We start from the raw sequence: 25,466 nt of genomic DNA on the forward strand, positions 1-25,466 counted from the left end.
TATTCTAGTATCGGTTTAGTCAGATAAAACGTTCCCTTCATTGAATATGAATGAAAAAAGCGTAGAAAATAAAAAAAGAAAAAGAAAAAACTAGCTTTTCACAATCCTTTGCACCAGATTTTGCTATGGCAGATCGTACAAAGGAAAATATGACAATGTTTTGAAAAAGTATGGTTTATAAATCTTGCACTATGATTAAGACAACGGAAACTGGTTCAGAGAAGACTCCACGAAGAAAACCGAAAAATCTGGCTATGGATCTGATTCGTCGTGCATCTCTATAACTAGAAAAGTATGACTGTTTAAGGAAATTTCAGACAAAGAGAAACCATCGTTATGTATCGATGGCCCTTGATGTCTATGAAGCACAAAGTCTTGGCTTGGTAGACACAGCAATGCAAACGCCGTCCTGAAAAGCACCTGAATCATTAAAAAAAAAAAAAGATGACGTCAGTGAAGCACTTGCTAGGCTACTAAGTACTATCTCATCGCTTTAGGACAGTACTCACTCAAGGTAAGTAATACGAGAACAGTTAAAGATGAATCTGTGACTAGGGGCTTCTTTTAGTCGGGTAAAACGCTAGTATTATCAAGATAGTTTATAATTTTTCATCTGTCTATATAAGGTGGTAATTTATTAATTAGCCCTTTGGGAAATTGACTTCTTTCTTTCCACAAACTTTGTCCCTGTTTAGTGTTAATTACACTATCTTCCGTGCTAGTCCTGGAGTTCAAAAGAAGCAAACAAACACAGCGGCCACCTACATTGGAGAACTTCAAGAATTTGAACCATTGAATTAACTTCGCGTATTACCATGGATAGCAACTGCAGGTAATTCGTTTGCAAACCATCCCTAATGCTTTACACCAGTTAAGCTTCAACTCAGGGTATCTAGATTAGAGTATTCTGACACATGATCGAAAAACCCTGCAAAAGTTCTCTCATTGACTGGGTGATAAGCAGTTTTACCTGTGTGGTGTTATAGTCAAAAAAGGTCGTCTGGATAGAATTTCCTTTGGGGCCACGGATTCTCAGGGTTATGGTGTTTTCACACTCAAGAGGTTCATGAGGTAGCCCTGCTCTTGCCTCACATATTGCCTACAAGATAAGAGTGCGTTTTAACTTTTACTGGTGATAATTGACATTTCTCTTGCATCAGGCATTATTCTATTGCTGTTTATCAAAATCAGCTCTCTGTTAAGGTGAAAGAACAACTTAAAAACTGCATTTATTGCATTTCTAGTAGTTGACAGAGTTTCCTCTAAAGCCTTGCCCACAAGCATGAGCATCAGAGGAAGCATAACACTTGAACAGACATGAGCATGATATTATTAACAAGGTATTGGTAGCCAAAATGTCATTCATCGCAGAGTGGAAATGAATATGTTTGTCTAAAATCCCTACTATCTGAAAATCTGGAACAGCCAAGGGGGAGACATCCTTTCCTGGGATATTTTTTTACCTCAGCATTTCGGCGTTCTGCTTCCATTCTAATTCTCTCTTCTTGTATAAGACGCTCGCCCTAAATACAGTTAAAGACAACATGTTGCTAGACTATAATGCAATGCTGTTTACTGATATATATTAAATAAAGATCATGGTAACATAAAAAGTTAAGATTTCAATTTGACCAGCAGTTTCCACACAATGACAGGAAAAATTTCTGCTTTCTTATTGATTTTTAATGATGGCTCCTGAAGATGAAAATTATTGACCACAGACCACACTTTGTATGGGTTTCCTGGCATGATAACCTGTAGTGTATAGGATGCCAACGAGCATGAAGTATGCGCGATGTAATGCGAGGCGTGATGGTGTGATGTAATACCCTCGAGACCTGCATATATACAGCATGTGTTTAATTATTTAGTGAGTTCTCTTAGATACATGAATAAAACCGATTTCATTTTAACCGCTGTGTACTACATTGGCGACGAGGATTTCGAGAATTGTGAAGATTTAGAGGACTTCAAGGATTTCGAGGTTTTGTCCAAGGTTTCAGGAGTTTCGTCCGAGAATTCGTAAGTGGTTTCGCCAGGGATTTTATTCAGAGATGCCGGGACACGGTGGATCAGACGAAACGACAAGCGGTGCTGTTGGCAGTTCTGTTAATGGTTCTGGAATGGCTACAGTTGCTTTAGATGTCAGTGGATTGGAACCATTTAATCCGAAGGGAGAGGCACACAATTTAAGTCAGCGGTGGAAGAGATGGAAGCGAGCGTTCGATTTGTACGTGACGGGAAAAGGTGTTTCGAACGACGCTCAAAAGCGAGCTCTTCTGTTGCACGTTGCTGGTATGGACGTTCAAGAAATTTATTTCACATTAGCCGGTGATGGCGAGGATGTGAGTTTTCAGGCAACACTTCAGGTACTTGACAATTATTTTGTTCCCAAGTCAAACGTTCCTTTTGAGAGACATTTGTTTAGACAAATTTCGCAGGAGAGTGGAGAAACTGTGGACCAGTTTGTGTGCAGATTGCGTCAGCGAGCAGCGACTTGTGAGTTTGGCGTCAACGAGGACAACTACATTCGGGATCAACTCTTAGACAAGTGTTACTCCAGCCACTTGCGCCGGAAGTTCCTGGAAAAGGAAGGGACTGTTACTTTGGGTGATTTGTTGCGGGTTGCGAGATCCCAAGAAGCAGTTGATAGACAACTGAAACAATACAACACGGACCAGGTGGACCGGGTCAATGCAGTGAGAGGGAAAGTGGATGGAAGCAAGAATCCCAGAAAATTGAAGACGTGCTTTAGTTGCGGACGGGAAGGACACTTTAGTCAGGATTGGAGGTGCCCGGCGCGAGGTCAGACTTGCGGGAAGTGCGGTACGATAGGCCATTTCAAAGTCAAATGCCCCCAATTCCATCAGCGAGGCGGCGCCCAGTCGGGATCCAAAGGAACGAGGAATAGCAGAGGTGGATTTGGTCGGGGTGGACGTGGACGCGGAAGACTGGGGCAAGAGGCAAATCTAGTGACTCGCGGACCTGCCTCCCGAGAAGAAGACAAAAAAGATTTTGCAACACCAGCTCGTCAGTCAAGACCCGATTATGCCTTTTCAGTGGAACAGTTGGATGACCACAGGGACGAAAGAAGTGCGGTGGTAACGCTGATCATCGGTGGTGTGTACGTACCAGATGTTCTTATTGATTCGGGAGCTTCATGTAATGTTATGGGACAGCGGACGTGGGAATTACTAAAGCAGAAGGGGATCAAGTGTGAATCTCGGAAGTCTGCGAAAGAAATTTTTGCTTATGGTGGCGTAGAACCTTTATCGACCCTAGGAACTTTTACAGCAGATGTCACGCAAGCTGGGTGTGAGTTTAAAGACGGAAGTAAGGCTGAATTTATAGTGGTTGAAGGCGATGGTCGTACGCTGTTGGGGCGCGAAACTGCCGAGGTGCTGAACATGCTACGTGTTGGTCCTTTTCAGGCAAACAGTGTTGACGGAGGACGACCAGACGGCAGCATTAGAGGAAAATACAAGGAGTTATTTAGTGGTGTTGGTCTTTTGAAGGGTTACGAATTAAAACTGCATGTTGATGAGTCAGTGAAGCCTGTAGCGCAGCATGTACGTAGGATTCCTTTTGGGTTGCGAGAGAAGGTTGATGCAAAGCTTGATGAACTTTTGAGGCTGGATATCATAGAGGAAGTGCCGGAAGGGCCGTCAGGATGGATATCGCCATTGGTGGTTGTTCCCAAAGGTGACGGTGACGTGAGGGTCTGTGTTGACATGCGCCGAGCGAATGAAGCAATCGTCAGGGAGCGGCATCCAATTCCAACCGTCGAGGAGCTGTTACATGACTTGAATGGAAGTACTATGTTTAGCAAGATTGATCTCAAGTGGGGTTTTCACCAGATCCTGCTCAGCGAGGAAAGTCGTCACATTACTACTTTCGTCACGCACCGAGGGCTGTATCGGTACAAGCGGTTGATGTTTGGGGTGACATCGGCACCAGAAAAGTATCAGCAAATCATCAGAGACGTGTTAAGGGGTTGTGCTGGGGTTGCCAACATTGCGGACGATCTTATTGTTCATGGAGGTGACGTGGAGGAACACGACAAGCGTCTTTTTGCTGTGTTGGATAGGCTGAGTGAAGTAGGGTTGACGGTGAACGGAGACAAGTGCCAGTTTAGGTTGTCGAAGCTTACGTTCTTTGGCCATGAGTTGACTAGTGACGGTATAGATCCATGCGAAGAGAAAATAGCCGCTATTAGAGATGCAAGACCTCCCAAAGACGCAAGCGAAGTACGATCGTTTATGGGTATTGTCCAGTATTCTTCGAAGTTCATGCCAGACGTAGCGTCCGTAGCGAAACCTATTCAAGAGTTGACCAGGAAGGGCGTAGTGTTTCACTGGGGAAATGAGCAACAAGCAGCTTTTGAGGAACTAAAGCGTCTAATCACCCAGGCGGAGACACTGGCTTATTTTAAGGTTGGCTGCAGAACGCGAATCATTGCTGATGCATCCCCAGTTGGTTTAGGGGCAGTTCTCACCCAGCAGCAGAGAGGCATGTGGAGAGTTGTCTCGTACGCATCAAGGAGCTTAACTGACGTCGAACGGCGCTACAGCCAAACGGAGAAGGAAGCGCTGGCCTTGGTTTGGGCATGTGAACGGTTTAACATGTATGTTTCTGGACAGGACTTCGAGTTGGAGACCGACCACAAGCCTCTGGAGCGTATCTACTCCAGTACTTCGAGACCTTGCGCCAGGATAGAGAGATGGGTCTTAAGGCTACAAGGGTACGATTTTAAAGTAGTGCACCGCCCAGGAAAGACTAATATAGCAGACGCGTTTTCCCGCTTGAATTCGGATCACGTGGACCATGGAGAGGAGTATGACTATGTTAGAGCAATTGTTGAGGACTGTGTACCCGTTGCTCTATCACCTAGAGAGATTGAGGAAGCTTCCTATGATGACGAGGAATTGACCCAGGTGAAGAAATGTGTTAAGACAGGGAACTGGGACCAGTGTATACTTCCCTCGTATGCACAGGTCAAGGACGAATTATGTCTGTATGGTGAACTCTTGCTTCGAGGCACAAGGATTGTGGTTCCCAGGCTCTTGCGCGACAGGATGGTGCGGTTAGCACACGAAGGGCACCAGGGTATAGTAAAAACGAAGTATCGTCTCCGCAGTAAAGTTTGGTGGCCAAGAATGGACAAAGACGTCGAGAAGTTTTGTAGAATTTGTCATGGCTGCCAGGTCACTTCTGGATTTGACCCCCCAGAGCCGATGTCTCGCGTTTTTCCTCCAAGTGCCCCTTGGCAGGACTGTGGAGCAGATCTACTAGGACCCCTACCCACAGGAGAGAGTATTCTGGTGGTGGTCGATTACTATAGTCGATTCCTAGAGGTTGCTATAATGAAGTCTACGACAAGTTCCAAGGTCATCGAAGCACTTGCACCCATGTTTGCAAGATTCGGTTTTCCATTCTCGCTAAGGACAGATAATGGCCCCCAATTCGTGTCTGAAGAGTTTGAAGCCTTTTTACGTACGAATGGTATCGAACATCGGAAAACGACTCCATTGTGGCCACAAGCCAATGGAGAGGTGGAACGCCAGAATCGCTCGTTACTGAAATGCATACAGATCGCACATTTGGAAGGAAGGAACTGGAGAACTGAGTTGCTGGTATGGTTGACGGCGTACAGATCCACTCCGCAAACGACGACAGGGACTACACCCTGTTATATGATGTTTGGTCGCGAAATGAGATCCAAGCTGCCAGAGCTAAAGAGAGAGACAGTTGGTGTGCCAGGCGAGGAAGTGCAAGAGCGAGATTGGTCATGTAAATTAAAGGGAAAAGCTTACGCTGACCTTAAGAGGGGTGCCACGCCCAAAAGCATAAGTGTTGGCAACACGGTTCTTGTGAAAGCAGAGAAAACCAACAAGCTGTCTACCAACTTTAACCCTGATCCCTTTAAGGTTGTTCATAAGACGGGGTCAGAGGTAACGCTCAGGAACGAGACTGGCATTGAACTGAAAAGAAACACTGTGTTTGTGAAGAAGTATAACGAGCACGAAGATGTATCCAATGGCAACGAAGACCAAGTGGTACAGGCAGGTTCTGCAGTACGGGTGGATGACCCAGGGGCGAGCAAAATTTCAGAGACGACAGTCGTACCGATGCCAAAAGAGATTCCTGGAACGTCTGAAGATTCTCAAGAACAACCTAGGCATTTCCCAGACAATGAAAATACCGGAGTGGGAAGGCCTGTTCGGAGGTCGACCCGGACTGTAAGACCGCCCGATCGTTACAAAGCCATATGAACTGGATATGATATGAACTGAATATCTTCAACTTCTTGTCCTTTTATCGAGCGACTGGTTTAATTTAAAGACTTTGATTTGTATGTTGAACATTTAGGAAAGGAGGGAATGTAGTGTATAGGATGCCAACGAGCATGAAGTATGCGCGATGTAATGCGAGGCGTGATGGTGTGATGTAATACCCTCGAGACCTGCATATATACAGCATGTGTTTAATTATTTAGTGAGTTCTCTTAGGTACATGAATAAAACCGATTTCATTTTAACCGCTGTGTACTACATAACCCACACAGGATGTTGGGAGAACATGAGAGAAGCATCTGGGCAAGCGGTTTACAAGCTTTTCGAGTGGTGCTCTATTGCTTTTGTAATGTAAAATAATAAAAAATGACTTTACTTATACAGGGTAGCCCAGCTCTTTAACTCAAACTATGAGTTTACCGGCACAATAAACCATAGGTTTTTAACCAATCAGAATGCGTGTACCATCTCAGTTATTTTGTAATATGCAATTCAATTAAACTGACAAGTTAACAGACCCATTTGTAAAAATACACATGCAAAAGGTTATTTAGCTGTTTTTCTTCTCATTATTTCTCTACTTTAAGGATTGATTCTAAGGACAATAACACAATACTTTGTTTCTGCAGTATATCAAGCAATGTTACACAGAGCAGTTATATTCAAAAAAAGGAAACTTGGAGGTCAACCCTATATTAACTAGCTCCGGTATGTAAAGGGTTCCAAGGTCCCAGCGGCACATCCCCACCCACAAAGTCCTAAAGCTACCCCCCCGGCTATATTCAACAAAACACTCTCAAAAGTCCCCCTTCCCCAACATCGTGCATTAGGAGTTTGTATTTCAGACACGAGCTAATGCCTCACTTTGTGGGACATTTGCTCACATTATTTACATATCGGCGCTTTAGAATAGTAACGGTTAAATTTAGCCCAGCGGTAAGTTACATGCAAAAATCATATTTGTAGAAACTAAAAATACCTTACAGGAAAGTAAATGCCTAGCGTCGACATGAAACGTTAGGTTTCCGAGTTGGACAGTAGTCTGTGGTGTTGTAGAGGAGACTGATGTTGTGAGCCACAATCTGACGTGCACCTCACTTTTTATATGTCATTAGTAAGAACAACACGCATTTTCTTTAGGCAATGCTTTGTTGTTTCATACATATATTTTAAGTCACGAGCATTTTTATAACTAGTTGTGTGATAAAAGTGTGTAGTGTCCAGTAAATCCTTTTTTTCCTGACTCCTTTCTATATTTCTTAGAGCTCCCCTTACTCGAGCGAAATCAATGTGAGCCTATTGTGCTTAATTAGTGGTTTTCACTGTCACTTTAAACCAACAGAAACATCTGTTTTTGAGTTGAGATAATTTCCTATCTATGCGTAAATTCTTCCCTTGATGAACTCACAAAGAACTTGATGAAGTCAAAAAGCCCCCCAAAAAAATCCCTGGAAAAAAAGTTAGCCTCTAAGAAATTGATTGTCGAGACATACATAAAATTAAATGATGCGATAAATGATAGCAAATGGTACAACCCCCCCCCCGCCCCCACCCCGCGCGCGGCCTCCTATAAAAAATTCCTACGCTCAAATGAAGCCATCAAACTTTTTTACCCCTATCTCCCCTCTCCCCCTAAAAAAATTAATTAATAATTAACAAAACCCTTAGATCTGGCTATTTCTTGACATCCGGAGTACTGTATAGTAAACACCCTCTCTCTCTGGAATTTAGTAATGAATCAGTGGCTTTGATATTTTATAATCATTGTTGAATTCTTACCCCTCCCCCAGCGTTTTAATTTTTTTGGAAAAGTAGGGAAAAAGAAAACCTATGTGGAACCTTGATCCCAGTTCATTTCAGTCTAATTGGAAAGGGGGGGTAGGGCAATTGTCCCTGTAAAATATACTTAACGAATTATGTCATTCTCTTTCCCGTACAGTCAATACGTCATACTTAAAGCAGTGGCATGCAAAGAGGGACACCTTTTTTGCCGCGGCTGTCTAAGGCAGTGGATGCATTTGCATGGTAACAGAAACTGCCCTGTCGGAAGGCAACCCCTCCAAGCCTCGGACGTGAGGGGCATAATCACTTTCGACAGAGTAGTGGATTCACTGGAAGTGTACTGTGTAAGGAGAGCAGGGGGGTGTAACTGGACGGGCCCATTGGAGAAAATCTCTGATCATCAATAGCAATGCCTCCATGAGCCCGTCCAATGCACCCACCAAGGTTGCATACAGACGTTCCCTCGCGGAGAGGTTGAAAGGCACGCCGGCGAATGCGACATGCGTCCCCAAGATTGCGGGTACTGCGGAGTTACGCTGCCCTTCCGGCAGTATCACCAACACCAGGAGTTTGAATGCCGGAAGGCTCCTGTTACGTGCCCGTTCAATTGCAACGTGGTTTCCATACCTCGGTAAGTCTGATTAGTTTAATAATGTAAACTGATGTTTAAGAAACCACTTCAAAAACCGTGAACGAACGACGTAGCTCAACTTTGGATAAAACAGAAATAAAATAGAATTAGAGACAAATACTGATCAAACAACATAAAAAGGGCTGAGGAAAACAACATATTCGACTGCCCATCAGTTTTAAGTCTCCTGCAATCTCTCCGACTATCAAACGAAAGAAACCCTCTCATAAATTGTTAATATTTCTTCGTTTAATCTAAACGTTTTATACATGACGACTAATGGTGTAAACAAAACGAAATTATCTTTTCCAGGGACCAATTGAACAGGCACATTGCCTCCGGATGTACCCGCGCGTTCGTTGCCTGTCCATTCCCGGTGTGCAACGATGTGATGCGCAGAGAGGAGCTTGCCAGACACGAGGCAGAAAATACGGAGAGCCACCTGCAGTTGCTTCTAGCAGAAAGGAGGGCAAACCAACTCAGTGATGTAAGTACTAGCGAAAGAAAATAGTTGATTGCCACAAATTCTTAAAGGCAGTAGCTACAAAAATGGTTTATACAACTTAAGGTGTTAATGAAGATTCAACCATTGCCCTTCAGGTGACTCCACGTATGACGCCGGGAAGAGTGGCGACCTTCCAAGGGAGCATCCCTGGGTTAGAGGAACAGTAAAACTCCAAGACCCTGGCGGTGGGCATAAAGAGTCCTTTAGTTGCAGGCCACTTCAGGGCGATTATAGTACCCAAGATGTCCTCTGCCGGGAACACGGGGGTTTTCTTTGAAAACGCAGGCTCAGATCCCGTGTTCCTCAACTTAAGGTTAAAATTCTATCTGCTGTGAAGTTTTGTAAAATTAAAAGATCGATTGTTTGAGAAATACAATCCAACGATAAAAATAACAAAATCTACTTTTTTCTCAATCACCAGCATAACTCTCCGCCAAGGAAGTGACGCCTTCGCTCGCCGATCGCCTGTCCCCAGATGGCTTCTGCAATCTTCACCGCTAGGATGGGAGGATTTCCTTCCTCTGGACGAAGTCAGGAGCCGTTATTTAGACGAGAATGGAACCCTTACTATTCATATAAGCTACCAGTTATATACTTGAGTAGGATGGTTTCATTCTCGTTTAAGTAGGTTGGGTTAGGGTTATATGACGGGGTTTTAATGGACCAGAATATTTTTAGAAACAATTTAGGAAACAGATTTCCCACGAAAATAGAATCTCTAACGGCCACCATGTCTATGAGCGTATTCTAAGTATAAGATATTACTCTTATGGAAAAAAAAAACGAACACATAATTTCGGTCGAAAGAAAGTCACATCTAGATCTTTTTGCAAACATAAATCAACTTTTTGTCTTATTTAAGTGGCAAGTGGTAAGTAAGGAGGGGTGATCTTTTAAGTTACATATCTTATAGTATGCATGTTTAGTTAAGGTAAGACTGAAAACCACTGCAAAAACCTTGTTGGAACAATCTTGCCCTACGCACAAATACCAGAGGTTGTGATAATTAATATTTTCAATGTTGCAAGAAGGGGAACAGCTTTCATTGAGTACAAATGCATAGTTAAAATTGGATATTTAAATTTCGAATAAAAACTGCAGAACAATATCCTCCCCCCCTCCCCCCATCCACAGGAGCGATCATGGAGGATTTACTGTAATTATAAAATTTATAACTTTCTTATAGTATTATAATGCATGAGGTAACTCAGTCCAAGAGATCAACCTGAATACCTTCAACATCTCAGAAATATTACATACCACTAAGTAGAATTCTTTTCGTGCATAGCTTTGGCCAAGAAATAAATGATGCATGTGTTCGTTCTTGGGTTTTGTCAAATTCCAGGGGAAGATAGAACAAATTTTTATGAAAGATTTGCTCCATTTTTTGATCCTTTAACATTTTCTCTTGATAAACCCAGGTACGTATTTCCAGTGGAAAAAGAAAATATACATTAGCAAAGATGTCAGGTTGAAGAAACTATTGGGCTGTGTGGTAAATGTTTCGTTTACTACCAGTTATCAGGTTCTACATTGCACCAAAAAAAACAGAACAAAACAAAACAAAAAAACAGCGAGATCTATTAAGATAGATTAGTGCGTTTTTCTTTATAATTTGTAGAAAAAAAGCGAAAAGCAAAACCAAAAAATGTTAATGGCAAAATCGGCACTTGCGTTGTATTTTGTGTTTGTGATAAAAGCAAATTATCGTCCAAAAATTATGCACGCAAATGAAAACTGGAAGAGATTATAATAAATTTCGGCTCTAATGATAACTATCTTAAAAACGGTAGCCAAGGAAAGAATTTACTTAATATTGTACGTATTAGGACTTTGAGGTTAAGTAATCTATTAAGAAACTTGTTAAAATTACAAATGGTAATCTATTAAGACTTTGAAGTTAACTTATTAAACATTGTGAGCATTTTTGATTGACAAGTTACGGCGTAAAAGTTGCGACGTAAAACTTATTTGACAAGGTTTTGATTGACAAGTTATAAAGGTGATAAATTCTACGTCGTAAAAGATACGACGTAAAACTTGTTTGATAAATTACGACGTAACGTGTAGTCAAAATTGAATTTTACGTCGTAACGCGAAGCTCCTCGTTTTGAAGACGTTGAAAGTCCACTAAACGATGATCGAATTCTCGCCGTAAAATAGACGTCGGTGTATTTGACGCCATACAATAGAATACAAGGTTTTGCGTCGTAAAATTTAGGACGTGATACCTGACAGAGGAATTGGATCCCCTTGAACGTAAAAAAGGTGTCAGAAAGTCAAATATGTGCTCAAAGTGTTTTGAACAGTAATGAACGCCATACCTTCCCCATCTTTGCGGAAAAGTAATCCAGTCAGCCTAATCATGCAAGTTGAGAATTGCGTTGTTCGAGTTGCCCATAGATACCTCTACGAGTGTAAAACTAAGGATGGGCTTTGTATATTAATGCACCGTTTTTACCGTTATACGCACACGAGTTTTCAGTATAATACTAAAACCAATCAGATCCGGCCACCGAAAACTTTTAGGAAAACTAAATTAGGGCTTCCTTTCAATTAAACGTCCCCTCTCAAGTAGATTACAGTTGTAACATTGCATGGATACACATTTCGAGATATTAGGCATGTTTTACGTACTCAGTAACGAATTATTCTTATTCAGATAAGGGTGACTATGTTGGGAAGGGGGTCTTGGCTGGTTACTCTCTCGTCTTCTAAAATGCGCATTATTCCATTAATTAGGGGCCTAACTGAATGGTTAACGACGAAATTGAGACAACATTGTTCATTGACAATGGTATACCATTCCGTTCCTTCCAGCCCCCTAAATCTTAGGGAGTCTCATAAGGTGTTAAGTGCGAATGTTTGAATTCACCGAGTTAAAACCGAAAAATGTGGCACACGATCGAACAATTGAAAACCTTCATATTTTGCCCAGAGATAATTTACGGTGAATTCAGAAACGTGGTAAGGATTTTTTTCCCCAGACTTGCTTCTTTATCCGATCCTAGAAAATACACGAAAACTGAAACGAGCGTCCGTAGCCGTAAAATGGCGGAAATCAGTGCCCAGAGTAGAGGCAAATGAACTTTGCTCGTGAAAAGCATAAAGGAGAGCAAGCTCGTATCAGTTTGACAAATTTTTATAAGAGGGATTGAGGTATGGCTTAAGTCTAAAATGGGACCGTTTCATCTAATTTTGACATCACGGAACGCTTTCAAAAATTACCGATATTTCAAACTCTAAATATCGCATTTTGTAACACATGCGGTATAACTCAGAATCGATTCAGGTTAAGCTCATGATAAGTGGAAATAGTGCTGTTTTTGAGGGTATAAAAATTAATTTGGGGCTTTTCATTTCCGCACGGAAAAACCAGGTTGAACTTTGTGAAAATCGCATCATCGTCATTTACGTCACGAGATAATCTAATTAGGCACCTGGTGGTTAAATCCGGAATTCAAGCACATTTTAGAAGTTAGCACCGTGGTCGATCAGGAGATCAATACAGTAAGCTAGCCTTGCAAAGACAACCACGGCAGACTGCCGGTTTTTATCTCTGCTTTCGTTTCAAATTCTCGTCCATTTCCCATGGCAGAATTGTTTACAATAACACATTCCTTACGCGAGCGGAAGGTGTCTGTTTTTCTTTGGGTATTCGAACACCTATAAGTCCTCAGAAAGTTCTGGGGTAAACTTGAGCTTCATTGTCGACTTAAAAGAGGACAATCCAATCATTTATAACGGCAGGATAAATGTTCTCTGCCGAATACGTTGAAGACGGGAAGCAATCTGTGTGTAGATGTGACGTACTCAAGCATTTGTCACGCAAAGCTGAAATTATTTCAATCTTGTTCCCATCTTCAGATTTCATGGCCACGAATATCGATGATAAGTATATACTAAAACAGTGGATAGCGTCGAAGGCGCGCTCTGATTGGCTAGTCAAACCCCGAATATCCTGTGCTAGTTACCTCCCAGCAACTCGGGAAAAAATGGCGTCCCGTTTTGCATCCGTGACAAGGGAAGAAATCCCTGAGATTAATTTTGGTGGTGTATATTATATCACTGTTTTAGTATGTACTAAAAAAACTATTCACCTCAGTATAATTTGAATATATCAACAAAGTTGAAATGGTAAATTTGCCACCGTTATGATTATAAAAGCTGACGTTTCGAGCGTTAGCCCTTCGTCGGAGCGAAGGGCTAACGCTCGAGACGTCAGCTTTTATAATCGTAACGGTGGCCAATTTACCATTTCAACTTTGTTGATATATTGAAATTATTTCGTCACCCCCACCGACGCAGCCCCAAACAGTTCCTTTAGAAACTATCAGCCTTTATTCACCTCAGTGTCGGTGGTTAGCGGTGGATATTTACCTCGCCACTTCGCGGCTCGGTAAAGTATCCATCCCTAACCACCTCCACTTCAGTGAGTAATTCTTAAATAGCGTTTTTTAACAAACTTGTCTATATGATAATTGTTCTTATCAGTTAGTCATTGCTGTGAAACTTGTTAAGTTAGCAGAGGTGATATCATGTAGAGTTGAATGTGATAGTAAAATTACTTAGAAGAGCTAATAAGCAGAACACAAAACCAACAAATAGCTAAAGAAAAAAGGATAAGGAATGGATCAAAGTTCAGAGTAAGGGCGAAATAGAGGTAAAGTACGAAATGATCGGAATAGAAGAAGAATACCGAGTATGTAGCTGGAAACAGAATAAAATAGATAGGGTGAACTAGACCTGAGGACAAATGTATGATAAACAATATAAAAAATGTGAGATTTGAAATCACTACCACAAACAAAAAATCTTAGCTCATTTAAGAATGTTCTTCCCAAATTGAAAGTACTGGTTACAAAACTCACGGAAATTGGTTGGGCTCGAAACTGTTCTCAAATTAAACCAACTAAGTTGAGAAAAAGGTAATTCTTTTGATATACCGATGTTGAGCTAACGTCGTTCCGTAAAGTCATTTCTGAACATTTAAAGAGTGTCGGCAATACCGATGTTGAGGCCGAAATAGTTTTAATTTTAGATCGAGCGGCAATTATTAACACACTTTCCAGCAATCAGACTAGATCACCAGTTCCGGGCAGCACTGTTTCTGAGGCATTAGATGAAGGAGAGGGTCACCAAAAAGGCCATGCATTCTAGAAGAGCTATCCAGCCATGCTAAAGGAAAAACGCGCAGGCCTTATCGCAGAATTAGTAAGGCACTTTTGAGATGAATTTTCTAGCTAACCCTTTTTTCAGGTTTTCATTGTTAAAATGATCATTTCGAGGAGGATTTCCAAAATGCTGCAAAGCGGCGGTCTAGTCAAACTGCCAAAATGGCGCGGCATGTTGTTCGGGATTTTCTTTAAATTTGTGGTTTGCTTATAGCGACTTAACGTGTCAGCCTTCTTAATTACAGAGGCTGTGGAAAGGAACACAATTGAGCAGTTGGCGCAAAGAATTACTTCTTATTAACCAAGCGCGAGGGCCGTACTTATTATTGGCCCAAAATCGTATGAGTATGGAGTGAGCGCAACGAGGTCCGTACAAAAATACCGAGGGCCAATATTTCCCAATACAGCTCAAGTAAGCGATGTTACTAAGTATTTTATCATGACGTTCGGGAAAACCTCTTTAGTTTTAATTTCTCGGCTTTCGCGAATCAAAATATACGGCTAATGACAGCGTCCGTGGAAATGGTCCAGCAAATCCCGCTGATATTGCATGTAAAATGAGAAGTCAAAGATCGTCAAATGGAGATAAATTGTTTTCAAAGTAAGAATGCCTCTCAACACATCAAGCTGCAAGATATTTCAGCAGGCTGTTAGCCCTTAACAAGAGTGGTGTCTTGAAGCGAAATGTAACTGCTTCCCAAGAGGAGAAAGAGGACCTTGATGATTGTATCAGCGAAGTAGAAGCAATGGAGACAATATTCCAAATAGGAAGGGAACAAGAACTTTAATTTAAAACGTGTATTTTAATCGAAGTAGTCTCTGTTTAACTATGAATAACCTGCAAAAGGCACTCATGGATACTGTGAGGTAAAAATTACTGTCTGTAATATCTGGCAAGGAGCCTGGCAAAACAGAAGAAAGCAAAGCCCTCTACATTTGAGTACCACAACGCTACTAGCAACTCCTTGCCACATAACATGTATAACAATGCGAATTCCATTGTAACTGCAATGAAACGTGGAAATAAGCTTAGCACTTATGTCCACTAAATACATAGAAGAGGCTGGCTCCAGTCCTAACGTGAATAATTGTGAGCAAGACTACTACTATGGGATACTCCACAAACGCTTACCAAAACAAAATAAACTGCAACAACTAAAATAACAGGGGCATCTTTCAATCTAGCATGTAGACTTGAGCAGCTCTTTCCCTACTTATTAAAATTTTGTAGCAACTGAAGTATTTTGTAGTAAGTTCTCAGTTACTTCGTTCGCACTTCTGTTCTTTCAAAATTGAAAATATTACATAAGAAACATGAATCTTCGAATGCCGTTTTTTATTGTTCCCGGACTGGTTAATAATACCACAAAACATAATTTAAAGGATTGATTATGGCGCGAAGATATTAATTTACCGTGAAATAGTATCTAACAGTAAGTGCGTGGCAGTCAAACCTAAAAGAAAAAGAATGGAATTAAATTAAATGTAATTAAATGAAACTAAAAGAAAACAATGGAAAAAGTGCGTAATACTAACCAATAGTGCAATAACTACAATTTCATGGGTCTAGTTAAATCACCCTAGTTCCCACATCATAGTTGAATAGAAATAGAGAAAACTATGATGAATACAAGCACAAAGTGGCAAGGAAACTGATTGATTACGTGCTTTCTTTTATCTTTGTTTACTTTTCATGGCGATAGTTTTTAAATTCACCTGAGTTCAGAAAAATGCTCATGCCATTAAATTTTAGTACAGTAAACAAAAATAACTTGAACTTAAGTGGAATATGGATTGCCTGTCAAAGACAGAATTTTATTTTTTTCGAGCTCAGTGAATTTTATTTCTGAATTCATGCATTGAAGTACATGTAACAGAAACACGTGTCACGCCGCACACCTAAATTTACATGACGGCTGTTTTTTCTTCGGTAAGGAAATTACTTTAAGCGCGCTCCATGTTTGAAGATAAATTTAAGAAGTATGAAAAGAAAAACATTTACAAAAAATAGTTGCCATACTTTGCTTTCAGCTGTCGACTTTCAGTATATAAACACGAAGCGGTGTCATTAGATTTGCTAGGAGATCTTCTTAAGATACAATGAATATATGAAGCTCATATGATCTATCGTCACGGGTTTATTACGAATCAACCTAACGGCCTGCTCCTAGTTGGCTTGTTAGCTCAATTGGTAGAGCGCTGCACTAGTATCGCAGAGGTCAGTGGCTCGAATCCCGTACAGGCCTGATTTTTTTTCAGGTCTGATTTTCGCTATTGCATAAATAGCGCTCTCTACTGCGAGGATCGTGCATCATACAGATCTTCTTAAGTAACTATCAGTGAATTGGGTCTATATCTACGAAATGTACAATTAATTCAACGCCTTAGCTATGCAACTAAACATCTTTTAATATCTTTAGAGCCGAAAAACAAACATTTGGCGTCACATATCCCCCTAAACGATTTGATTCGCCTCGTTAACCAACAGCTTGTGGTCAAAAAGTTGTTAAATCAACTTTGACCTCTACGCACTTCGGAGGAATCTGATCACAAATATTTCAAGGAGGCCAAAAATTTTGTTTCGCTTCTCGGGCAAATATTTGTTTTAAGAACATCAAATTTCCGCGGGGCAACTATCACCCGATATTTCCTCGACAGAAACACTCTATTGTTTAAATACGGGAGTTATGTCTATTTTATTTGTAACTGTAAAATTATCAATAAAGTTTTCAAAAGTTTTGTCCAAATTTCAACGAGAACGAATATGAGGAGTGATCAGTTGAAATATGGTCATATTCCTTAAGAGTGTTTGAGCTTCAAGGCTGAGAGCTAATAAATTTCCTGATGATTCACACATTATTTTTCTGCCGTCAAATTGAAAAAGCCAAACCCCCTAGCAAATGTCTGTAAATTTCTTTACATAGCAGCCAAGTTGGTGCACATTACCATTTAAGGTTACTTCCCACCTTCGCGGGTGTCCTTCAGGAAAAAAAAACTCGTACGCACACTAGTTTCAAGAAAACCCTAACAACCTTGGCATCAAAAGAAAGCTGAATAAATGCAGTTTGCGATAAAAATATAATTTAGGCAATATTTTTATTTAGGGAATATCAGAGGCCGGTAAGGCGTGAAAATACCGAGGGTCCTCCTTTTGAATTTATTGGGTATCGGATCCTGCAGCACGAGCAGTCTTATTCACAAGGCATCAATCAACAAGAGTGTATTAGGCTTTTCCGATATTTTGATTGGTCGTCTAGATATCTGCATCCAAAGTTAGGCGTCCACATGAAGACGATTGTAAACGCAAACGCTAGGAAACGCAAACTTTTTTATGCGTTTAGGCCTTCCGTCCACACGAAGACGATGAAAACGCTCACCGTAAACGCATAAATTCGAAAACTCTCTCCAAAGTGGATGAATTTGAAAACGCCTTTTATGCGTCTTCGTGTGGACGGCCGTAAACGTATATTCTCGTAAACGCTGTGAAACGTTGACGTCAGATGTCAGCGCCAGTCTCTTTTATCGAGTGCGTTTCCAACATGGCGTACACACGAGTGTTGAGCTGTGTCATGCTTGCGCTTATTTCAGTCCAAACAAAGCTGTCTGCCTTAGTTTTATCACTTTTTTCTTTCGGTTTCTTGCCAGCAGACTTCGACATTTTTCTTCTCTCTCGATCATAACAAACGCACGTGGGAACTTTACAACAGGGACGCTAACACTTGATAACAAGGCGCTAAAGCAAAGATTGCAGGCCAGAATCGGAAGAGCATGCGCGTTCGGTGTATGACATTGTTTTATGCGTTTACGAGCGTTTTCGTGTGGACGGGTGAAAACGCTACGTAAACGATGATTGTTTTCGTGTGGACTGAGATAAAAATAGGCGTTTACTAGCGTTTGCGTTTACAATCGCCTTCGTCTGGACAGGGCCTTAGAGCAGCGTAAAATATGCGAAACGTGTTGCATAAATGGATCACGTAAAAAAATATTTCAGATATTAAAATTATCTCTCACACTTTCGTTTGTCATTATCCCTGGAATGTTTTGGCGAGATTTCAGGAAAATCGGTCAAATCTGCATAACCTATGAATTCGCTCGAAGTGTATTTATTCCTCTCAAAACCAAATGCAAGAATTTAGTTCCTAAAGGTTTGTCAACAAATAGCGCCAAACCAAGAGATTATCTCCTGAAACAGCGAACCAATGGGAAGACGGGACCTCCTGGCATCAATGACAATCGGATCGAAATTTTCCCAGGAAAAGTACTGCATAGCAGTCACGTTTATTTTTATCTCGTTCTGTTGAACAGTGAGTAATGGGAAAAATTGGCGAAGGAAAACCCGCGGCAAAAAAAAAGTGAACCTGGGGAAACTGCTGAAAGCAAATCAGCAAATCGACAGACAGCTTAACTTATACCGTTATCGCTGAAATGAGTTTCCTTGGGTAGGTTTATTCATGATTTTATACGATTCGAGGAAATTGCCTTTGTTTGGTATCAAGACTGGTACTTGCCTATTAAAGGAACTTCGTTTTTAACCTTATGTAGGACAAATGTAGATTTGATGGCGCTTTTTTGTTTTCTTTGCAGTCTGGATCCCAGCGTGGAGAGGAGTGCCGTGACTGTTTTTTCCTTAAAGAAAATGGTGCCATTTCTCTCTTCTTTAGGCCTTGTTCTTTTTTTTCTTTTTCTTTGCTCGGGGTCTCCTTCTTAATTTTTATTTATGTTTTGTAAGAAAAGACTTTCCACTAGCAAAGGACTTCCACGTGTGGCTTTTGATAAGTGCGCGATGTTAACAAATAATTATGGAAATAACATGAAGTTGCCGCCAATATTCCCGCCGGGGATTCGCCTCTTTACCAGATTATGACGCCTTCCTTATTTATCAACTTTTATTTGAAAATACGTTTTCCTAAACAAGTCGGACGCTTTTTGAGATTTTTAAATTTTTCTTTTTGTATCTGGGGCTCGGATTTTTCTATTACACTAAAAATTGTTTCATCTTTACATGCTCACTTTGGAGGTTGGTTGGCCGCATCTTGATATGCTTTAATGTGACAGCGTGATGCTGTTAGTGAGTTTCACAGGCGCCTACCAATAATTGGCTGTGTAGACGCGCGATGCGGTTCCAGTCGAGGCCCACAAATTGGCCCTTACTCACCATAGAGTCTCCAGTAGCTCAGTGGTTAGAGCATCCAACTAGATTACGGAGGGTCGTGGGTTCAAGTCCCATCTGGGGCTCGGAGTTTTCTATTACACTAAAAATTGTTTCATCTTTACATGCTCACTTTGGAGGTTGGTTGGCGGCATCTTGATGTGCTTTAATGTGACAGCGTGATGCTGTTAGTGAGTTTCACAGGTGCTTACCAATACTTGGCTGTGTAGCCGCGCGATGCGGTTCCAGTCGAGGCCCACAAATTGGCCCTTGCTCACCATAGAGTCTCCCTTTAGCTCAGTGGTTAGAGCATCCGACTAGATCACAGAGGGTCGTGGGTTCAAGTCCCATCTGGGGCTCGGCGTTTTCTATTACACTAAAAATTGTTTCATCTTTTTGTAAACGATAGGTAAAATGTTTAACTTCAGTCTAGTGCAATAAAAGAAAATCTATTTTTTCAGCCTTTGAAGCTGGGAAGTAACCTTAAAGAAACTTGCAGCCGAAGATAGCCTTGATATTTGAAAAGCCAAAGGCATTTTTTTTCTGCCCTAAGTTGATGGCCTTAAGAGAATAATCTTATTTTTATTTAAAAGAGTCCAAAATAACCGCGAATACTAGTGGAATGTTGGGAAAACGACTCTGAACCTCGGCGGGCTTCCGATTGGGAAATTTGGATTTAGATTTGGAATTCCAGATTTGGGATTTTTCACTAAAACACGAAAGGCACCAATGAAAAAGCTGAAAATCCGTCCTTAAGATGGATTTGTTTTTAAAATCCAAAGCTAATGAATAAAAGCTAATATCTTTGCCGTTTTACAGCTCACTGTCAATCTCACTGAGACCTCACTGAGACCTCTCCGACAACAGCTGTAGTTTTGCAAATCCCTCTTTAGATTTCCCAAAAGTCGTGAAACATAGACATCCATGCGATCCGGAGTTGGATTTCATAATTTAAATCCACCTTGAGGACGGTTTTCTCAACGTCGTATTCCGTTTAGGATTTCATGTTTTACCGTAAAATCCGAAATCTGGATTTGAAAATCATAATGCAGATTTTGCAATCAAAATTGTTCATTAAACGAGACTTACCTGTAAGTTAAAGTTTGATTGGGATTCTAACATGTCATCAGTCCGGAACGAAGGAGTCACATGAGATGCGCATGCGCAATACCGATCAGTCTTTAACTTGAGTGATACAGAGCTAAGGAACGAAGGAGAACGGGAAGGGTGGGCTGGGCATGTGACTCCTTTGTTCCGGAAAGATGACATTGTAGAATCCCAATCAAACTTCAACTTACAGGTAAGTCTCCTTTAATCAACAATTCTACCATGTCATCAGTCTTGCATCACTACGGAGTCACATGAAAGTTCAAAGACCTGTAGAGCGAACTCATAAACAATAGTCCAATTTATTGGGTCTGCGAAGCTTTACATGAATAAAACGTGTCATATTGTACAACACTCTCTAGTTACTGGTTGTAGAGTTCAACAAAACTGTTCCGAAAGTTGAGATCATCTGTGTCTAGGGGCTTAACATAATATCGTGCAAAAGTACGAGCGTTTGACCATCCTGCAGTTCTCATAATCTCTGTTAAGGTTAGTCCTTTGGCTTTACAATGCGAAGTTGAAGTGGCTTTGCTACTGTGCGGGGAGTATTTTTTAACATCTATACCCGACTGTTCCAGCACATCTCTGACCCATCTTGCTATGGTATCCTTGGTAACCGGTTTAAATAATTTAGCATAATTGATTAATAGCTTAGTGACTTCTTTTCTAAACGGCTTCGTCCTGGTTAGGTATTCCTTCAAATAATCCACGACGAAGATTCTCTTGTCATCCGGGTATGCTATTACCTTAATAGGAGCCAAATGTTTACCTGGCTTAGTTTGTTTAAGCTTTTCGTTAATGATAATTCGGAAGCCATCGTCTAGTTCCTGAATAGAACGTGTGTCCATGTAAAGTAGGGCTTGTCATCTTTGTCCAGCTGTTAGACATAATAACATGCTTGAATTCAACGTTAGTTCCTTCAGGGCTTCAACCCTTAATAGGACTAAATCTTTTAAGGTAGTTTAATATATTATTAACATCCCAAATTTTCGTGTACTTAGGTAATGCCGGTTTTAACTCAAAAATGCCTTTCATACAACGGATAACGAGAGGGTGCTCACCGAATGGTATACCCTTGGATAAGATTGTAGCTGACAGTGCAGATCTAGCTGCATTAACGGTGCTGTAGCCCAACCCCGACCAGTATAGTGAAACTAAGAACTCGATCCCCATGGCAACTCCTGGGCAATAAATGTCGATGTTTCTGTGTTCACAGAAGCTCTGCCAACGCTTTAAGTATGTTTGGTATTGTTTTGTTGTACCCTCTGGCCACGAACCCATTAACACCTCCGTTGCCGAGGGTGACAATTCATATTGGTCTAATTTGTGCCTGATAAGTGGTAGATCATGAGATTTAATTTGTGTGAGATCGGGTGAATTTCTGACGGACTGCTTGGCAGGGTTAGTAGGGTTCTCTAGTAGGTTCTAGAGATTACTCTTTCAATAATTTCATGCTCAGCATCAGTAACTAGCATACAAGGCAGGGTATGCTGTTGTAGTTTCTCAAATAGGTCAATCTGTGTACCAATTACATGAGATAGCAACATTCTATCATTACTGATTTCATTCCAAGCTGAAAGGCAGGTACCTATTTGCCCGGCCTGGAATGATTGGCACATCTCAGTAAAGTGTTCCACAAGAGTGGGTAAAAATTCATAGAATAGACTTACATTTGTTTAAGTTGCAAAAGTGTTTCTCTTATTTTCTCTCCGCTGAATGCTGTTTTTTCCTTTTGTAAGGTTTGTTGTGGCCTTTCCACAAAAAATCTCTCCTCGCTTTAAAGACGTTGTAGTTCTTTGACCCAATTGCATGGCCTTGGCCTTTATGCCCTTCCTGAGTGGTATAGATAGCCTTCCTAACTTTACTAGCTTCCTTGGCATCTCTGAGTTGTTTAGCTAGATTGTCTCCAAAGAGATATTCACGGTCGATTGGTATGTCTGCAGAGCAGATGGTGTTGTATTCCGATTTTAAGGCTGATTTAATTTGTTCCCTCCTGAGCTGCGAGAGCTGCGTGTGTACATGACTTAACATGGCTAATCACTCAACTTGAGGCTCAAAAATCTTTCAATTACATTCCCCGGTGGGGTTGCTGAGTAGCAGGTTAGTTGTTTGTAAGTTTGCACAAATGACTTTGCGTATAGTCTGTTGCATATTTGACAGATTTAAATCAGCAGATCGTTTTTTTAGAATTAAGCTGTGTCCAGATTTCACTGTTTACATTAGTTCCCTTTATTGTTGTGCAGTTTTCAGGGCATTTTGTACTTTTCTGCAAAGAATTTAATTTTTGCAGCAGCTAAGGTTTTCCCCCAACGCTTTTGTGCTATTTGTGCCAGCTCTGTTTTGATTTTGTCGCCGGTGGCTTCGTCATCGTCTAGCTGGTTAGCGAGTTCTTGCAACAGAGTTTCACTAGCGGACGCTTCCCGCTCTTTTTGGCCGGTGGCTTTCGATTGCTTGGTGAGCGTGTGGACGTCCTTATCGACGTCCAAGTCATCCTCAGCGTGGAGGCTTAAATTATCATTAGAGTCGTTTTTGTCGTTTTGATGCGGGCCCTTCATTATCAGTGTCAGAGTCACTCATCTGATCTGGTTTTCGTCGCTTCGACGACGATGTTGCTTTACCAGATACCCCGGAGGGGTTGTTTTGTTTCATTTCGAGTAAGATTTCTGCAATTTGGCCCAACATTTCCTTCATGGACTGGAGCGCCTTAGCCAAGTCTTTGTTTATGATATCGTCCTCACCGTGAGAATATCCACGGGAAGTTTCAGCAGCGACCTCGTGGGCGTCGCTGTAGCTGGTAGGTTCAATCATTGTCCTGTGATAAAAGGCAACAGGGAAAAACGTAAACCTGCAAAAATTTAAGTAGGTCGTATGCCTTACGAATCTGTAGGGTATGAGAAACAGGGATGGCTCTGATTGAGTGAGAAAAATGATATTTTGGCTCACTCACGTCTACGTAAAGCACTGACTTTGGCAAAGGCGCCTGCATTGATCGGTATTGCGCATGCGCATCTCAAGTGACTCCGTAGTGACGTAACACTGATGACATGGTAGAAGCCAAGATTTCTTTGAACGCGCTTTCTTAATCTTGATTGGCCATGTTTACCTCTCGACCCAGTTTCCTCGGAACCACATTCAAAATGGTGGACGGAATTTTATTCTGGTCGTGAAAGAACTGATGTCGCGCTATTCAGTCAGGACTGTTGTTTGGACAGCTGTGTTACATTTGGTAACCTGTTCTAGAGAAAAATTATTCTCCTCTTCATTTTGTACACCGAATGTGTGAAATAGCTACCACCCGCCACGATGAAAATTCTAATTTATACTTCGACAGGAGAGAGGTCTTGAAAAGATTTTCAACCGATTCAATGTCTATGAAATGTATCTTATTAGGAGAATTACGTACTCTCTAACATATGTTGAAAGAACTGATCACCAAGCAATGGGTTGGTGAAAAAACAATGACCTCAAGTCCACGGACAGAACCTCATTGGAGTACTCAAACATGGACCAACCATTTGATTATCAATTTTGGTTTTCTTTTTCGTTAGTCCCGACGTACAAACACCACGAAATTTGTGAGATTATTTTAAACATTCAAAATCCTTCCTTCGAAATATAGTGCCAAGTCATTTTACCTCTCTCAATATCGGTCATGAAATGAGGCGGGAAATCGATAAAACTAATTGTTTCCTTCTTGAGTATAGTAGATTGACGAACGAGAAACAAAATGTATCAAGCAACTACCTGAATGCATAAAAAACGCCGAATCTGTTGACTCCTTTAAACGCTTATTGAAAACTTATCTTTTCAAAAATTAACCCACCAGATTTTTTGATATCGCACGTTGTCAAATATATGTATAACACGTAATAATTCATTAGTTTAGATAGAGTAGCGAAAATTGCATGTATAGGATTTTTATTGAAATTTTGTTCATTTGTAATTGTAAAGCGCATAGAGTTCAATTTTAATGCGCTATATAAGAACTTATTATTAAATTAAATTAAATTAAATTAGATTAATTGAAAGTGTTTAAATCGTACAGCATTTCCTTTAACTTTTGTGTTCTATTTCTCTTGTTGTTTGGAAAATGCATTTACATCTTTGTCGCTCACCACATTATTACAAATCTTGCAGCCATTATTCCAAACAAGAAACAAAGCAAGTTCATTCAGCAAAGTTCGAGAAAAAGGCAATGGTGACATGGTTGCTCAATATCACCACTCGTGTTACATAGTTGTGTAGGATGGTCATATTGATTCTACAGAATTCGATGTTCTAGTTGCTGGTACAGCACTCCCCTCTGTAATTATAATAAATAAGAGGGTACATGCATGTAGTGGCCTCAATTTCAGTCATTTCAGTGACTTTTTTTGGACAGCAGGAGATAATTACATGTTGATATTTTTAATGGCAGATTGAAGTGATAGTGCATGCTGCTGACAGAGATGACCAGCGGGGAAAGTTTTGGTGCAAATGACGACATACTGGATTTGTTTAAAGGAGTGGCTTCATGCAGGTAAGAATAAAAACTCTCTCGTGGGAGGAGGAAGAGGGGATAATGTAAACTGCCACATACACATGTTTAACCCCGGCTCTCAGTTATTGGTCCATCTACTTGTGAACAAGAAAATACATAAATCTGATTTAAACAAGCCCACTGACCCCCTGGATATTAAAGCCCTTCTTCAGCTTTTCTTGTTTAGATAAAAATAAAGTTGGAAGCACCACTGCTGTGAATAAGACATTGAATTTTTAATAATTAAGAGAAAAGATGAGCTTCAAGGAGAAAGTCTGAACTTCTTTTTTGTTATGTTCCAGTTTT

The 25,466-nt window shown here is 40.8% G+C and overlaps 1 protein-coding gene and 1 long non-coding RNA gene across 4 annotated transcripts; both read left to right on the top strand.

Moving 5' to 3' along the window:
* Window positions 1-593: 593 nt before the first annotated feature.
* Window positions 594-9,406, top strand: LOC148730967 (uncharacterized). Of its 3 annotated transcripts, none has more exons than XM_088761504.1 (5): window positions 594-832; window positions 6,923-7,001; window positions 8,233-8,706; window positions 9,019-9,193; window positions 9,307-9,406. In XM_088761504.1, the coding sequence occupies exons 3-5, from the start codon at window positions 8,576-8,578 to the stop codon at window positions 9,376-9,378; spliced, it is 378 nt and encodes a 125-aa protein (XP_088617630.1). In that variant the 5' UTR covers window positions 594-832; window positions 6,923-7,001; window positions 8,233-8,575; the 3' UTR covers window positions 9,379-9,406. The 3 variants fall into 3 exon arrangements, with proteins under 3 accessions (XP_088617630.1, XP_088617632.1, XP_088617631.1); XM_088761506.1 differs by lacking the exon at window positions 594-832 and adding an exon at window positions 1,095-1,340; XM_088761505.1 differs by lacking the exon at window positions 594-832 and having other exon boundaries at window positions 6,559-7,001.
* A 3-nt stretch (window positions 9,407-9,409) lies between these two features.
* On the top strand, window positions 9,410-10,790 carry LOC148730968 (uncharacterized). Its single transcript, XR_016001866.1, has 2 exons — window positions 9,410-9,524; window positions 9,633-10,790. It is a non-coding gene; the product is annotated as an uncharacterized LOC148730968 (long non-coding RNA).
* The last annotated feature ends 14,676 nt before the right edge of the window (window positions 10,791-25,466 follow it).

Source organism: Stylophora pistillata, chromosome 5 (genome assembly GCF_964205215.1).
Source record: "Stylophora pistillata chromosome 5, jaStyPist1.2, whole genome shotgun sequence".
Classification (NCBI taxonomy): Eukaryota; Metazoa; Cnidaria; class Anthozoa; order Scleractinia; family Pocilloporidae; genus Stylophora; species Stylophora pistillata.

Excerpts from the sequence above, each read along its gene's own strand:
- LOC148730967 (XM_088761504.1), top strand. The coding sequence starts at position 8,576 with ATGCGTCCCCAAGATTGCGGGTACTGCGGAGTTACGCTGCCCTTCCGG. Across the intron at positions 8,707-9,018 it reads AACGTGGTTTCCATACCTCG|GGACCAATTGAACAGGCACA; the intron begins GTAAGTCTGATT and ends TATCTTTTCCAG. Across the intron at positions 9,194-9,306 it reads GGGCAAACCAACTCAGTGAT|GTGACTCCACGTATGACGCC; the intron begins GTAAGTACTAGC and ends ATTGCCCTTCAG.